At 36.9% G+C, this 18,286-nt stretch overlaps 1 protein-coding gene across 1 annotated transcript; it reads left to right on the top strand.

The window, feature by feature from the left end:
• Positions 1–1,891: 1,891 nt before the first annotated feature.
• On the top strand, positions 1,892–17,805 carry LOC114463766 (ranBP-type and C3HC4-type zinc finger-containing protein 1-like). Its single transcript, XM_028447545.1, has 13 exons — positions 1,892–2,071; positions 2,147–2,200; positions 3,736–3,880; positions 4,912–5,008; positions 6,957–7,155; positions 9,145–9,287; positions 11,574–11,747; positions 12,625–12,785; positions 13,355–13,451; positions 13,890–14,069; positions 14,167–14,265; positions 16,237–16,380; positions 16,507–17,805. The coding sequence occupies exons 2-13, from the start codon at positions 2,155–2,157 to the stop codon at positions 16,585–16,587; spliced, it is 1,566 nt and encodes a 521-aa protein (XP_028303346.1). The 5' UTR covers positions 1,892–2,071; positions 2,147–2,154; the 3' UTR covers positions 16,588–17,805.
• Positions 17,806–18,286: the final 481 nt, after the last annotated feature.

Raw genomic sequence — 18,286 nt, 5'->3', positions numbered from 1 at the left:
GATTTTCTTATACCCTTCCTGAGGGAGGGCTGGTGATGGTCACAATTATGCAAAAAACTAAATTCACTTAGTTAGTTGCAATAATAAAACATGCATTGCTGTCACGCCTCGACAGCATGTGCAGACAAGGCGAAAAAAAAAAGAATAAAGTTGAAATGTTGAGAATAAAGTTAAAATATACTGTTGAGATTAAAGTCGCTTTTTGGAAAATAATCTCAAAATACAATATTGTGATAAAAGTTATCTAATTACTTATAAAGTCAAATCTTCTCTTTTGACTTCATTATTGAGAATTCAACATTAATCTCGTCTTTTTTTTTTTACTTTAATCTCGACATTATATTTCAACTTTAATCTAGAAATTGAAACTTTAATCTTGACATTTTGACTTTATTCTTGATTTGCCCAAAATCATTTTCTCCATCAAAATTGGCACTAATCTGCTTCCGTACAACAAAATGTCAAAAAAAAAAACAAAAAAAAAAAAAAAAGATCATGACCTCACGCTCCCCCAAGGGGGCATGCACCCCAGTTTGGGAACCTTTAGGTTATTGTTGTATTTCATCCCACAGGATACAGACAGTGATGCCAACAGATTCATGGAGCAAACTGTGATTGTGTGCATGTCATAAAGAATAAATACATATATTACCACATGGGAAAAAAGACAGGAGGACAATTGTGGGTTTATTGTCACAAATTATAGTTTTGATTGATTTTCATACTCATAATCTGTATAATGTTCCACCCACAAATATATATGTTGTTCGGATAACATAAGAGGGACTCAATCTCCTTATTTTTAGGGTATTTAAGGGTATTTTAAAAAACAACTCTTTTTAATGTTTTTTCTTCTTCTTGTTTTCACATACTGTTTAATGTTATTTATTTATTTATTTTCACCTTGTCTACACATGCTGTCAAAGGTCAACACTACAAGAAGTGCAATCTTTTAAAGATAGCAATGCATGTTTTGTTATTGCAATTAAATAAATGAATTTATTTTATTGCATAATTGTGACCATCACCAGCCCTCCCTAAGGAACGGTAAGAAATACTTTTTTTTAAAGGGAGGATGTAAAAAGTGAGGGCAGTGTTACACCTAGGTTTAATGTTATAATGTTTTTATTGCTGATTTTAAAACTGTGTTTAGTGTTTTTAATGTTTTCATTGTTTATTCTTAAACTCTGTTTATTGTGTTTTTCTAATTTCAAACTCTGTTTATAATCTTTTTATGTTTTTACTGTTGATTTCAAACTCTGTTTTATGTTTTAATCTTTTACTGTTGATTTTTAAGCTCTGTGTAATGTGTTCTAAATTCTGCACTTTTAATCATTTAAGCACTTGTGTTTAAATGCCTTATACAAATACATGTGCCTTGCTTGGTCAAGCACCGCCATCTGTTGGATACAGTTAGTTACTGCAAGAAGAGAGAGAAAAAAAAAAGTCCTACGTCCTAATGTGTTAAAGTTACTTGCGACGTAAAAACTTGTTTTTGTATTTAAACCTTGTATTTTTTTTTAATTGACTTTATTCTCTGTTTTATACATATTAAAATGATATAAATGTAATAATGTTTTTTCTTCTGTTAAATCTGGTAGGCCTACACTTAGTTTCCATTTAGCATAGAAATATTTATGTTAATGTACGCTGCTCTCTTTATTCACATATTTTAAAATAAAATATACATTTTTAATTTTTTATTTATTTATTTATTTTTTAGAATAAAGTGCCCCCCCTTCAAAAAAAAATAAATAAATAAATCGAATGAGATGTTTAATTTAAGATTTGATCTCAGTTTAATTTCTGTGTTATGTTTAAGTTGCAAAAACTTCCTGATAAATGTGACGACTGACAGTAGCCCCGCCCCTTTTAAAAAAAAAACTATCTTCCGTTCTTCTGTCGTTAGTTTCGTTTTCTACATTCAGAGATTCTGAGACAAGAACCACACTTTACGTCCCTTTTCGGTCTTTTTCTCTCTTTCTTTTTGCATTAAGCGACCTTTTAACTCCAGTTACATTCTTGCAGCTGTGTTGTTAATGTGTTCTGACGGACTGACCGAGCCTATGAGGTCTGTTATTAACCTGTGTTAAAAAGGTCTGTCGCTTCACTTTAAGCTCCTTTTTAATCTTGTCATTCTTTACAGGTGCGGTTATGGCTTCTGAAAGCACACAGACACAGAGGATCGACCTCAACGAGGGTGAGTTAAGTTTCCATTTGGTTTTAGTCGATCAAACCTACAAAAACACATTATTTCAACTGTTGTCTCTGTAAAAAAAAATGAAAAAAGGTTTTTCAACACTTTCTGTTATTGTCATTGTTCATGTTCGCGTTGTTTATGGTTTTTACGGAAACAGATCAAACATTCTTCCTTATATTGGGGCCCTTCAAAATAAGAGTAATAATAACCCAGCTACAGTTTTATATATATACTAGGGATGCACGATTAATCACATTTTAGCATCCTAACAAGATAATTGTGATTATAACCGTGATTACAATATTGATCAGAATAATTGTGATTATCATTTTGGCCATAATCGTGCATCGCTATGATATACATGTATATGTAAGGGTAAAGATTATTATTATTTTGACAAAATTCAAAGTTTATGACAAAGTATAACCAAAAAACATACATTGAAGCCTAATTTGAACATGTAAAACTAGGAAAAGTGAAATAATAATACATCTTATGTCATAGTTATGAGCTACTATCTAAGATGACTAAATGGTCTTCCATGTGATGCGCCAAAGCTACAGTTGGAAGGGGCAGAGAAATCTTTACAGCTCATCATTGAAGACTACTTTTCATCTTTATGAGATACTATCTCATAATTGTGTCTCATAATTATGACTTAAGTTTATTTTTTAATTTGACTTTTTCTATTTTTTTATTGTCAGGATGTGTTTTTTTTCATTTTGTTTTAGTTTTTTTACTGGCTTCCATACATTTCTGCCAGAAAAAAACAAAACAAAAAACTAGGAAAAGTGAAATAATAAAAACATATAAAAATGATGATACATATCATCACTGAAGACTACTTTTGACATGGATTGTAGTTGTTTTGGAGGAATCTCACATCAACATCAGTATCTCATAATTATGAGCTACTATCTCATAACTATGTCTCAGTATCTCATTCGTATGACTTAATTTTTATTATTATTTTACTTTTCCTAGTTGTTGTTGTTTTTTTTACTGGAGGGAATGGGCTTCCTTAGATACCTGAAATAGAACTTAAAAAAATAAATAAATAGTTTGTAATTTTCATCTTATTATTATATGTTGGGGAATATCATATTGTACAACTTTACTAGAATTATCACAATGCTGGCCCAAGTATAAGTTAGTAAATGTGTATTTTTTAATGTTGTAGGTACTTTTCTGCATAGAAATATTGTAATACGACACCCTTTAGACATTATTTAGAGTTTGGGATCAAGATTTATCTTGTTACACACACAGTTATCATTTTGGGTTTGCATGCCTACGATTCGAGTCAGTAATTTGGTATATAACTTGGTGTGTATATAACATATATATCAATTTTCTTTGGTATAATATCCTGACACTTCTTCCTCCACCAATGGGAAAGTCAGACCCACCTAATCTATTAATTAATTTTTGATTGATAACGTTTTAGATCAGTTAATATTTCTATTGTGATTAATCCAGTTTTTCTTTTTAATTATTTGATCAAAAACAATGATAAGTTTTCTTTGTACGTGCAGCTGAGGAACTTGCCTGTTCTCTGGGTGAAGCCCTGAGCAGTGGAGACTGTGAAGGAGCTGTGGAACTTTGCAGGAAGCTGTCCATACTCCATGCACCAGTGTGTGTCAGCATTAAGAATGAGGTCTACCCTCAGGACCCCATAAGGTGGGACACAACCATTAATGTTGTGTTTAAAGCTGCAAACCCTGAATTTACTGAATGTTTTAAATAAAGTGATCTGTTTTTAGTTGAATTAAATTTGTTCTTACTCCTTAGTGTATTAGAGAGCTGTGCACGTGTTGTTTATGTTGTATCCCTATGTCATATTCAGTTTGTATATATTTGTTGATGTTATATCCAGGGCTTTAAATGAACTTTTTAGATCACCAGCCAGCATGACTAGTAGATTCTTAAAGTTACCAGCCAACCAGATTTTCCACCAGACAAATTTTTTCCAGCGAAAATAAACAACATTGAGCGCCACAGAATAGATTTAAGCGCTCATGTTTCTTTAAATACTTTTTTTATTTTAGTTGATTGCAGAAATACATGAAAATGGTAAAAATATAAACATTTAATTTAAAAACAATATTGTACCAATGCCTAAAAGGTTCAATATGGAACTTTGGGTGTGTCAGAGAAGTTAAGCTTTTATAATGTATATTCTCATAACTTAATAAACAAACCTAATTCAGATGAAAATTGGATCCCTGGAACACTGTTTGAAGTTAGAAAGAATAGAAGTAATCAGTACTAAGAATTACATGTACTGTAGAGAAAACATGTTTTACTAACATGCATGCTCTTCAAATGTAAACAAACTGTATAGTGCATATATTAAAGGTGAACAAATGGTCGAATACCAGCCACTCACGACCCAACATCCATTTAGTAATAAAACTCCTCAATTTCTTTTTCTTTTCAGATCCTCTTTCATCTTCATTTTCCCCTGTGTCAGCGGCAGCCTTCTTTTTAACAGTTTCACCAGCCAAAATGGCTAGTGACGCTACAATGTTGCCGCCAAAGTAAATTTTTACCCGCAATTGGCGGGTGTTAATTTAAAGCCCTGGTTATATAGATATAAGGACATGAAATACAAATGTTTGTTAGTACGGTGACACAAATGAAAATACTGTGTCTTAGCTTAGCACAGATGAAAAGCCTGTGACACACTGGGAACTCTGTGTTCTGTGTAGATTGAAAGTGGGAGTGGAAGATGCTGAGTCCGATTGCTACGTCCCAACAACAGTTGTGGTTTCCGCTGCCATGACAATTGCACAGCTGAAGGAAAAGGTGAAATCACGACAGTAAACACTTTCATCTACTTGCTTGACTTAAAAGTGGAGTCTGCATTTTTAAGTATTCTGGGTTAAATAGTCCTTTCATCCTGAGAGAAGTCACTAAAAGGAAGGAAATGAGTCAGACCTGCTCTGTAAGCCTGTAAGAACTCTAAACCAATCCCTGCCATTTGGTCCGAATGGAAAGAACCAATCAGCGCTTAGAGGAGGTCCTGCTAGCTCAAATCATGCTAACTTTCCAGATTGCAAACGGGACCTTTAATCAGTGCTTTGTTTGCTGCATAAACTGAACTTTTGTAAGAAATTTTACATTTGATCATTTTCAAACATAAATATTGAGTTTACGAATACATAATGCTCAATCATCTTTTAAGGATTAATAAAAACGTAATGCTACTTAAGTATTATTCTGTCTCGGTAACACATTTTTTCTCCAATCAGCTATACATGCTTTTACTGCTTGGGCTTTTCTCAGCTGACTCAGGGAGAATGACGATACACAATTTTACTCATACTGTACATTAAAGTTACAATTTCCCCCTGGGGATCAATAAAGTCATTCTGATTCTGAGGATAAATATGTTGCTTATGCTTTAGGTCCAAATTCTGACCAGGTTAATCTCAAATGGGTTACAGATTATAGGTGGTGAAACGAGCAATTTTATCATTCTTTTGCCCTAGTTTGTATGTAAGGCACCAAAAATATCAGAGCAATAAAAGACAGATTTCAGCCCTTGCAGGATCTTAAATTTCCTTGATTTTCTGACCAATTTTTATTTAATTTGGGCAAATTTTGTTGAAAAATTTGAGAAAAATTGTTGGATTTTGGAAAAATTTACAACAATTTTAGATTAAAAATTAGTTCCATCATCTGATATAGGCATGGGAAAACTTAGCCCTGTAAAAATGATTGTAAAATTTCATTATATCTGTGTATTTGGAGGTACTGAGATATTTTAATCTAAATCAGTTGGTCATTTACACAATGAGTCATGTTTTCGCTGTCATTTTTAATTTTTCCTGCTGGCCAAATGGGGAGCTTTAAACGGCTGGATTTGGCCCTTGGGCCTTAAATTAGATATAGTTATAGATATTTCTAGCAGGGGCCAATAGAGCTTGAATCCACTAGCGCCTTTCACACACTATCACACACTGCACATTGAAAATTCAATTATTTTAGTGAATTCTCTGACCTCTAAGTATTTTTAGGTTTCTTATCTAGGGCTGGACAATGTATCGACTTTCAAGATCTATTGAGTTTTCTATTTTGGGTGATATGGACAATGACAATATATATATATTTCACAGCTTGTTTAGTATTAAAATACTCTTTTTAGGAGTCATTGCTATCACTACTTCTTAGAACAGCATGAAACGCACAGTTTGATGGATTTCTGAGTGTGTCCTAACCCAGACCTTCTACTAAACAAGCCACACTACACAGCTCACTCACACGTGCTGTCCCTTATAGGAGAAAAAGCCAAAAGTGGCACATATGTGCATATGTTTAATAAATGTTCCTGTGTGTCATTTTGCATCAGCAAATTCCACCCTGACTTGTAAAAATATTGAAATTTATATTGTATATTTCCATTTTGAGAAAAAATATTGAGATATGAGTTTTGGTCAATATCGTCCAGCCTTATTATAATCTTTATCAAAAGGTAATAAAGATACTCTACATCCATATATTATTTTTCTGCTCATGTGGATCTAATTGCAGTTTAAATGGTTGATGAACTTGGTTTAAGGTTAATATGGTGGAAATGAACTGCCAACCTCTCCAATAGCAGACAACCCATTCTCTACAAGAGCCACAAATTATTGAGGGCCCAGGCCAGACACAGTAAACTGTAATATACAGTAGGAACAGTGTTGTTGGATGATGAGGTGTTATTATTGTCTGTGAGCCACACACTGACAGTTTGTCTGTACGTGCGCAGATCTGTCACGACTTTGGGTTCCACCCGCTGCTGCAGCGCTGGGTGATCGGTAAGCGTTTGGCTCAGGACCAAAAGTCGCTGCACAGCTACGGCATCCGTAAAAGCGGGGATCAGGCTTTCCTTTTCATCCTTTCTGCCCACGCTGCTCATCTCACACGTCATCAACACAAGCTGGACCAGGAACAGCAACGCATTGAGAGTCAGTGGTACACACAGGCAAACGCACACAACTTTTAGAAATACGACAATCAACATTACAAGGGATGATTTATTGAGTATCAAAAATGCAAAAAATGGGTTAGTAACCTTTCTAATCTGACTATTAGTGAAGACATAATATTGTTGTGATGTTATTGTATATTGTATATTCTGCTGCCAGCACACACTATTAGTTCTGCCATATAAAATTATTTAATTAAACTTGATCAAATATGTGCAAAACATGTTTTATTGCCAATGTTTATCACTTTTGTGATTTTGATAGATTTTCGTTCTGCTAACAGAGACAGAGCTTTGGTTTTTTTCTACACTTTAGGCAGGCTCGTTTATTACTCCTTAATATCAGTATAATATTATATAATTGAATCTTTTTATTGTCATTGCAAAAAGTACAACAAAATTGCACATGCCTCTCCCAACAATATTCAAGTACACTTCAAAGATTCAAGCCAAAACAGACACAGTTATCATAAAAACAACATAAGGCACGGAATAAAAAGTTAATCAGTATAAAAGTTAATCCGAATAAAAGTACGTGCAGGTTTAAATCAGTTTAAAAGTGCATGAGGTATAGTAGTTAATACAATAGCCTGAGCTAAAAGGGCTCATTTCAATTATGGATCATTTTTACCCTTGTTTTTGTCAATTGTACTTTTTACACCAGACTAAAAAATAGGAATAAAACTCAATTAAGGCTAAAACAAAATTTGATAAAATGTCCAAATTCACACTGGTTGTGAAGTGTGTAATGGGTCAGAAAGAAAGGTAACTTTAGCCAACAATTAAGAATCATTACAAGACAATGGACAAAAGCAAACATTAATAAAATTAAAAGCAGTTTTTTGTTGAAATGTAACCAGATTTAATGACACCACAGACAAAAAAAATTGAAAAAAAATTAAAGTTGTTGTTTTATTAGGCCGGGCTACCGGACTCAAAACGCCGCTCACTTTGTTGTTGTTGTTGTGTACACTAGTTAAAATCGCTGCTACTGTTATTCGTGAACGGATCAGACTGAAATTTGGTATAATCTATGGATGTGTACGCATCAACGCTCAGGCCCTGATTTTCTATTTGGAGCTCCAAAGTTTAAAAAACACAAAGTTGATTTCTCATGTCTTTGCAAGTCAAATATGGTGGTGGTACCGAATCATTGGCACATACCAATATATAAAAGGGGTCCATTACCCCATATGTGTCACGGGGCTGCCAGGGGGACCCCCGGGGGCCCCATTTTTCAAATTACTACTCCTCCGTTAGTTCTTGTTAGGTCGGAATGCAGCTTGGTATGAACACTATTAATGAATATGATGAGATGCTCGGAGCCCTTTTTTGAAATGTAATTTCCAAATTTATGGGAACATAGTCTAGTGATATGTCGTATTAAAGGTAATTCAATGTAAATTACGATTGTGCCTTTCACAATTCTATTAGGGGCCCGGGGGACCACCCCCCTTTTTAGGCAATTTCCATTAAAGTTGTTTTCTCAATGATTCAGTACCACCAACTGTCGCAATGACACATACCAATATATGAATGGGGCCCATTACTCTGTACTGTATGTGCCATGGGGGCACCAGGGGTCCCCGGGGGCCCCATTTTTAAAATGACTACTCCTCTGGTAATGCTCATTGAATCGGGCTGTAATTTGACATAAATATTCCATGAGCAGATGTCAAGAGCCTCTCTGAGACCTTTTCAGGTCATTTCTAAATTTATCGGAACATAGTCATGTGATATATCGTTTCAAAGGCAATTCAACATAGATTACGATTTTATGTTGCACAATTTCATTTGTTTTACTCTGTGGAACCGAGTCATTTCACTAAATTCTCAGGAATGTGGTACGTGCTATAAGGCGAGGAGATGTTCCGCTGGCCTGGCTGTAGTTCATCAGAACTTGTTTATTCAAGCAAGAGGTCAACTGGTGTGTGAAAGTTTGATGGAATGGTTTGTTTCCTATGTTAAGGCATTGTGGAGTCGATGCAGCACGTGCACCTTTTACCTCGAGGGGCGGAAGGAGGCGGAGTTTCTGCTTCAGTAGCTGGAAAAACTCCTCCTCCTCCTCTTCTTCATCATCCTCCTAAACCTGTCGTTGCACCAAAACCTCAGGTAGGTAAATTATTAGAACACCAATGAGTGAAAACATTATGACCACTGATGGAATAAAGTAAATAACAAATGCATAAACACGTGTTTTTTTTATAAATTAGTATCTGTTAGAGAATTGTGTGAGAAAAGTGAGACTGACTATTAGATATAACTTTTACGAGTCAGAATGAGAGGTATATTTAAAAGCTGCAGATGCATGAAAAAGCACTTTAAACACACTTGTGGAAGTCGACATGTTTGACAAACTGTGATGTAGTGATTACTCAAGGAAGTGCTCCATTCACGTCATTCCAACTGGTTTGATGAGGTAACATTTCTGTGATGTTTATAGTAAGGTGGCTGATAGATAGTGGCATCCAAATGCTGCGCCAACTGGCAATTTTAAAGTCTTATTTCTCAAAAAAGGTAAAAGAAGTTTAAGCTTTTGAAAATAAATAAATAAATTGGACTGTTCTTCTTCAGCTCTCATAGAAATAACATAAAATTTATATTAACATATTTTAGAAAAGTAATAATAAAGCTCTTTATTAATCATCATGACGTCTCGCCCCCCAGTTTGGAAACCACTGCCATAGAGAATCATTAGGACCAGAAATATGAAGAGTAATCCTATTGTGAACATTTTATTTTATTTTGATTTTTGTACATTGTTTGTTTCTCTTGTGTTAAGTATGGAATAACTATTTTGTTTGAACAATGCTCCTGTTGTAATTTACTGTGTGGCAATTCTGAGAGTTTTAGTCCTGATCTGGTGCTTTGTTTTTTCAGTAATATTTTGTTATTTGTCATAACTGTTCTCTTTTGTCATATTGTATTCTCTCTGTATTTTAATACCTTTTACATTTTAGGTTGCCTTTTAAAATCTGGCCAGGGAGAACAGATGAAAACTAGCCTCTTTTGGCTAACTCTGGTCATTAACAGCATGTCTGTTTATTAATGTGCATTGTCCCTTTTAAATAATCAATAAATTCATCACAATATGTAAACGCCGATTGGCTGAGATTTCCAAAATGGCAATATCCACATACAATGGGAAATTACATGTGTTTGAAGGTTAAAACTTGATATAAACAAACACACATTAGTAAGTTGTATTATTTACCTTCAAACCAGTCATCAATAACATGTTTTGCGGCGTATAGAACGCTATATTTTTCCTTTAAAGTTGAGGATGCGGCGGTGCACTGTGTGTGTGGATTTTTCAGTTGGTCACACACGTGTCCGGTGAAAGCGGTTGTCGGGAGGCAGAACTGCGTACTCCCTTACAGTGGAATGACTGAACTGTAACAGCCACTGAACATCACGGTGAACTGAACGTTAAAAAACGAGCTGAGTGTGGGGAAAGTGAAAGCACTCACAGCTTTAATAACAGGCGTCATTGTCCGTGTGCAGGACAGTGTCTGAGTGTGGAGGGAAATTGCATGGGAGCGCATGACAGCAGAAGTCATACATCTGCTGAATATTTGATTTTATTTATATATAAAATAATATTTCTGATTATTTAAATAAAAATAAAATACCTGTAATAAATGGAAGTTTGTGGAGGGGTGCTAGCTCGTATGCATTTACCATGGGAGGGTTTAAAATCTCAGTTGTCAAATCACTGCGCTACGTTTATCAGGAGCGATCGCACACAGGACAGAGGCTGACAGCCGGTTATTGACACAAGAAACAAAAAACAGCATAAAGTTGCCAAATAACCACATTGCGTTTGTTCAAAAGCGATCGTGTCCAGATTCTGACTCAGAGTCCGATCAACTTGATTGCTGCTGAGGCGATGGTGGATGGAGCGGTACATCAGTCCAGTTTCAGTAAAAAGTGACCATAAAAAGCCGTAAATGGACTGATATGTAGATGCGGGGCAGTGAGGATGTGATTTCAGGGGGAGATGGAAACACGTCCGTTGAAACTGATCAGAATATATGGAAACATCCGTTAACAGGGGTACATCAGTCCACCTACCTGCCCGTTTTGATTGACCTAGTCATCCTCATCAATAGGGTGTAGCCTATGTGACGGAGTGGCCTTTCCGTGGATTTTTCTTGGAAAATTGCCAAATTATTGGAATGCGGCCAATACAGTACAGTGTGTTCAATAGCCCTGAAAATACGGTATAATGTTATTGTCATTTGACGAGTTGCATATCGCTTTAACCTCCAGATCCTCTGAAGGATCTGCTCTGAAACACTATTTCCAATTACTAGTCAATAGTCCAGTCCTGACTAATGTAAGTGTTTAGGAGGTGCAGGCATACAGTGACTGCTAACTCTGTGTCTGTGGCTGCAGCTGGGCTGGTCCTGCTTGGCCTGTACATTTGTGAACAAACCAACTCGTCCCGGCTGTGAGATGTGTGGAGATGAACGACCAGAAGATTACCAAGTGCCCAACATCTACCAACCCGACCAGGCAGAAGCTCTACGGCTGGAACAAGAGCAATTGGCCCTCCTACAGTATGAACAGGTAACACAGCTGCTGGAGATCTCCAATCCAAACAGAAAAACTTGGATCCTCTACTGTTTTTACAAATGTGGCTTAAAACCTTTGAAAAACAACTTATTAGAAGATCTATGCCTAACAAAGCACATTATTATGCACCATATTTGTTTTATTAACTTTTACAATTTGGGACTACTTTACCGTTTTAGAACCTGTGTTTCGCCATCTTGAAATCACGTGATTGATGATGTCACATGGCCCTATTTGCCTCTAAACATCCCATTGTTTTCCATTGGAGTGAAAGAATCAGCCTGCGGGGTGGTGTTTAGCTCAGTGGGTTGAGCGCCCGCCCCATGAACGGAGGCTGTAGTTCCTCACCTGCAGCAGGTCCCAGGTTCGATTCCCAGCCTGGGACCCTTTGCTGTGTGTCATTCCCTGCTCTCTCTGATCCCTTTCCTGTCAAGCAACTGTCATATAAAGGCCACTAGAGCCCAAAAAATCCTTTTAAAAAAAAAAAGAATCAGCCTGCTTTTCAGATCATTTAGTAGCTTTTGCGGTCAAAATGCCAATTTGTACTGATTTTGTTTGTTGCTCTAAACAATCAGGAAAGGTTCAAAGATATCGATGTAACCCACTTTGGTTTACCTAAAGAGGATAAAAACAGTTGTGATAATCTATCACAGTCCTATTTTCAAATGTCACCGTAATATGGTGCAAAATAATGCATTTCATTCGGCTTAGATCTTCTCATAAGTATATTTCAAAGATTTTGGGCCACATTTGTAAAAGCAGTGGCGGATCCCTTTAACAAACATATACGTATATTTGGATGATTATTTGAATAAATGGTGACGACCTATGTGAATCTGATTATTTGCATCACTTACCTTGTGTTTTTAAGGCTCAACGGGAGGAACGAGAGTTGAACTACTTGTACCTGCTGGAAACGGAAGAACTTAACATTATTCACAACAACATAGAGGCAGAATGTCCAATTTGCTTTGCTTCACTGCTGCCAAATGAGGGTATCGTGCTCAGAGAGTGTCTGCACACCTTCTGCAGGTTTGTGTGGCTTTATTTCTGTAGACATACACAGAGGTCAAAGGCATGAATGCAACAGCTACAGATGTAGCAGGTGACGAAACAAATGTTGCGTGTCAAAGATTTTGCTCTACAAGTTTATTTTTTCTTCTTTTTGAATATGTCATAGTTTCTTTTATTCAGACACCTTTTTTTTCCAGGAAATTTAATTTGATCTCCTGACTGTCAGTCTTCTTCAGAGGTGCCTGCCGATCGCTTTAATGTGTCTTAATGAGTCCTTTCTGGGAGGAGGGAACATCTTCACTCAGGCACACGTGGGACTCTCTTCTCCAGAGGCCATCAAGTAACAGGGGGCGTGGCCAGCCTGTCATTACTGTTAAGTTGGCCACGCCCAGAAATAACTCATTAGGACACTTCAAGGCGATCAGCAGATGCCTCTGAAGAAGACTTACAGTTGACAGTAAAAACATGTCAGGAGATCAAAGTACATTTCTTGAGAAAAAGAAACCTGACCATATTAAGTTGTTATACAAACCCAAGCAGCTGTTATTGATGCTATCTTGTCATGAAATGTATGTGCTCGTACTCAGGGACTGTTTAATCGGGACGATACAAAACAGTCGTGATGCTGAGGTGTCGTGTCCAGAAAACTGTGAGAGCAAACTGTTGGACCGAGAGATCAAAGAGGTGAGTCCAAGCCTGGAGTGAAAGTTAAAAAAAAATCAGCGCAACTTTCACTTACTGTAAATGTCTGTGGTCTGGATCTCTTTAAGAACTTGCACCTTACATGTCCCTTCATCTGTGTAAAGCAGGGTTTTTCAATCTTGGGGTCGCCTGGAATTAAATCCTGAAATGTCTAGTAATTGATACAAAATTTACTGATTAAATTATATATTTAGTTACTTTAGTTATTTTTTGTTATTCTTAAATTATTATTGTTTAATTATTCATCTCTACCACACACAATCTCAAACAAAAACAAGATGACAAAAAAACTAATTCTCGAGAAAAAACGTCTCTGTGGTCGCCAGATATTTGTGATATAACATTGGGGTCACGATCTGAAAAAAGGTTGTGAACCACAGGTGTAAAGGCTCCTCTCATTGTTCCTGTGCTTCGCTGCAGCTGCTTTCAGACGTTGATCACCAGCGGTTCTTGGAGATGCGTCTGAGCATCGCAGAAAGCCGCTCCGAGCACAGCTTCCACTGTCAGACCCCCAACTGTAGGGGGTGGTGCATCAACGAGGATGAAGTCAATGAGTTCCACTGTGACATCTGTGACGCAACAAACTGCATTCTCTGCAGGGTATCTCAGCTCCCTGATTGATAAATATTAATTTAACTCTACAATTTTCATCCTTTCTGTTTGCACCAAACATAACAGGCTCTGTCACTGTTTTCAGGCCATTCATCCCAACATGAACTGTAAGAACTACCAGGATGACCTGCGTATCCGAGCAGAGAATGACCAAGCAGCTCAGCAGACAAAGCAGATGTTGGAGGTACTTGTTTATTAATGTTTGGGTCATTACATCTACTAAAGTTCATGGTGCTTTGGTGACATAACAGGGTTTGAAATATTTTTCCTTTTCCTTAATAGCGTCTGCAATATTCAAATATTAAAAGAGGAGTTTAATCTGTTTTTCTGTATTTGCTGTTTAAACAGTAAATGCTAGATTATAAAAGTTGTGCACTCCTGGTGTTCAAGGCTATATAAAGTAAGGCTGGGATGATACCCTTTTGTCCTGATTGGATTTTAATCCCTATTCTTGGGTGCTGATGAGATTTAAATTTAACCCTTTCCTTATCCAAACACATAAGTTCAATTTTAATGTTACAGTTCCAAAAAACAATGCACATCACATTCAGTCATTCATTGATTATCATTATTTTACTAATTTATTATTATTTAGGCTGAAATAAATAACAAAATAAAACCTCCATCAGAAAGGAGATCAACATGTACAAAACAACAAATTTGTACAGAACTTTTTGAAGTTAGTCAACTGAAACTTTTAATGTTCGTCAAGCTAGTACTTTGGAGTGTCTAGGTTTTTGTGTAGGAACAGGAGCTGGTAGTTAGGCTGCTCCAATAGAGAAGTCCCAATGTATTGCAGTGTGAGGATCGGCCTCATTTTTCTGGAGCATACGGCAGGATTTGTGAAGAGGCATCTATTCTGCCGGAAATAAAGAAGAAGAAGAAAAAGAAGACAGTTTGGAGGCTAAAAGAAGACTAGCATGGTCGACCAAACAACTGTTTGGTTCCACGGAGGCATGCGCTGAGATCTTGCAGTTACCCCCAATTTCCACTGGATGCGGCTTCACTGCATTACGTCACCGCCGCGCCACCGGAGCTGATAGGTTTCCACTTTAGTCTGTATTAATTTCCACCGGGTCTGCTCCTTCCCAGCGCCAACATTCCGGTGCCCTCCGCAAGATATACGCAGGGCTTTTATTTTTGGCACCGGAGCACCACGCATCAATCAGCACAGAGCAAATGAAGCTAAACAGGACATTAAGCATGTATTCCGCAATAAAATATCGGGTTACTTTTCAAAATAAAATGCTTTGGATTGTATTTCAAGTAACTACGTCACCAAAACGTCATAATGTGTAAAAACAAAATCACATTCACTATATTGTTTCCTCTCATACTGTAACTGCACTGTAAACTGCAGAAACTTTGATTTAGTTCATGTTTTACTGGTGCAGTTTTATCTCTTCTCTGTTGGCTGTTGATAAAAAATATGTTTATGACAAATTCAGAGTCCAACCTTCTTGTTCTCCTTCGTTAGGAACACTGACCTGTTTATCTGTTTATTGTTGCATTTATAACACATGCCTTTAATTGCGTTCTTGCACGATTATATAAATATTGTGAGAACGCCTCTGTCTTGTGATGTCACAGTTGTCCAACCGGAGTGCACCGTGGTGCACTCAAAATGCAACCGGTGGGGATTACCGGACGGCGGACAGTGGGGAAAAACCGGATCTTTGCCGTGGCGCAGCGGAGACTTATCCAGTGGAAACCCCTAGTGCGGATCAGGCAGCACTTTTTTATCCGAGTCCGACTCGAACTCGACACGCATTCAGACATTTATATCCGAGACCAACCTGAAACCAACAGTTAAAACCTCATTTTTTTCGTAAAGAAATTACATTTATGTTTATTTTAGTGCTAAGCCTGCTTTTATTAACAAACAACTGTTAATGTCAACATCAAATCAGCACACGGGGAAACAAGCAAATGTCAAACACAAGCAGGTGCGCAAGAGACCCAGTGGATCTATTTACATGATTCACGTATCAAAGCTGAGGATGATCCATGTTCTTGTGCAGAAAAAGGATGGATTCAACAGTGGATACTTTAAGGCTGTCCTTCTTTGCTCCATGCTCCTCCACACACATTGCAGGAATGGAAACATCACACTGTGACTGAATATATATATATATATTGTTTTACTCTATCACAGAGGATGCTGCAGAATGGAGAGGCCATGAATTGTCCCCGATGTGACGTTGTTGTTCAGAAGAAGGACGGCTGTGATTGGATCTGCTGTTTGATGTGTAGGACCGAGATCTGTTGGGTCACTAAACAGGCTCGATGGGGGCCAAAGGTCAACACACACACACACACACACACTTTGAAATCTAGAAGTAAACCCTGCTTTTCTGCTCTTAATTTGAAAAGTGATAGAAGTAGAACATGCATTAAACTCGTTCCTCTTCCCTTTGCTCCACAGGGTAACGGTGACATATCCGGTGGCTGTAGGTGTCGGGTGAACAATATGCCTTGTCATCCAAACTGCCAAAACTGCCACTGAAGGATGATTGGATGAACATGGGTTTTCCTCCCACAACAATAGAAGTGATTCCATAGAGCATCTCAGTACTGACCAGACAAAGCAATATGAGCACCTTTGGGTTTGATGAACAATCATGTAAAATTGTTCTTGCAATGAAGCAAGTCTGTCTCCTCTGTGAATTCTGTTTTGTATCTATAAAGGAACTTCTTCCTTCTGTGTGAACATGGACCTTCTGCACTCCTTTCAATCTGGTTTGTTAGGCGTCTATTCAGCATCATTTCTTGCTTATTTTGATCATGGTGAACAAACATATCCCAGCTGACTGGAAGTACAAGACACAATCTCACACACCTAACATATATATTTTAATTAAACACTCCAAATAACACACACATGGTGCAGAAAGACATTCAAACTCCACACAGAGACTCAGGCCACAATCTCTGCACTGCTGTTAGGCATTATTGCATTATTACAACCGAGTGGCTGTTTGGGTCACCTCACATGCCCAATTTCTTCACTTATATTAAGCTATGCTGTGTCTAGCTTTAGACTATTTCTAAAGATCCTCTGTAATGTAAGAGGAACCAGCCTACAAATTGTAATGGGAACAAACCCTTAAAACATCCCTCAATAAAATTAAATTCCGTCTTCCATGATTGCTGCACTTATTTTGCACTTATTAAGACACTGTACTCCTAAAGCATTTTGTCTTACCTTTAAGAGCACGTAGGTATTACAAAGACCTCAGGAATTACAAGCTATGTGATGTATGTATTGGACATATGGGTGCCTTAAAAAAAAAACTGCCTCTGACTTTCTTTAAAGGTGGCTAGGGTATTGGTGTTAAAATAATGTACCAATTAATTTTTATGGATGCAATAAACACTAATAACTTGAGTCATTGGTAAGGTATCCAAAACCTGTACATAAATGATGAACTATGAACTTCAAGTTTTAATAACTAAGAAGATTTTCCCTTAAAAAAATATTTGCAATGTAATTGTTTCTGTTCATTAGAAAATGTGGTGCGGGAATGTTTACATTTGATGTGTTTACAGGAGAACGTACCATTTGGTGAAGTGTACCTGAAAGAATGAATCATAGGATGCATTTTCTTTATTTCTCAAGTAATAAATCTGGTGCCTGTGCATTACATAGACAGTTTGTTTTGTATATGTAAAGCTCTCGTTGCCTGTTTAAAAAAATTTTAAATAAATGAGGTTGTTAAATTTATCTGACTTTACTTTTTTCTGCCTGTTAAAAGTTCTCACAGGCCCACACTTTCTCTAGAACAGCAAATGTTTAAAAATGAATGCAGACAAAAAAAACTACACAATATGTTTTGAGATACATAGTACATGATTCTTTATGTTTCAGTTTAAAGATGAAAAAGTAAGTTCTATTTCATAATAAATCGTGAGATATCTCACTATGGGATGTTGCCTTTGCTACATTTCTCAGAATACCTATTTCACTTTGCCAATCTTGATTGGCCGTTGAAGCGCATCAGTTCGATAGGAGAACCTCCCACCTCCTATAAAAGTAGGGGACGAACAAGTGCCTCTTCTCCTCTCAGCTACCTCGTGTTTTTTAGATCTGACCAGTTTAACTGTTCACAGGTGGGATTTTCTTCTTTTCCTGCCGACCAAGGCTGGCAGGCTTGACTCAGCTTTTTAGACCACACCAGGCCAGAAGGTAAGGTTAAACAGCTCTT

The sequence above is a fragment of the Gouania willdenowi genome, chromosome 5 (assembly GCF_900634775.1).
Source record: "Gouania willdenowi chromosome 5, fGouWil2.1, whole genome shotgun sequence".
Classification (NCBI taxonomy): domain Eukaryota; kingdom Metazoa; phylum Chordata; class Actinopteri; order Blenniiformes; family Gobiesocidae; genus Gouania; species Gouania willdenowi.
Note: the sequence above shows the minus strand (reverse complement) of the source record. Positions and strands in the feature narration are given on the sequence as shown.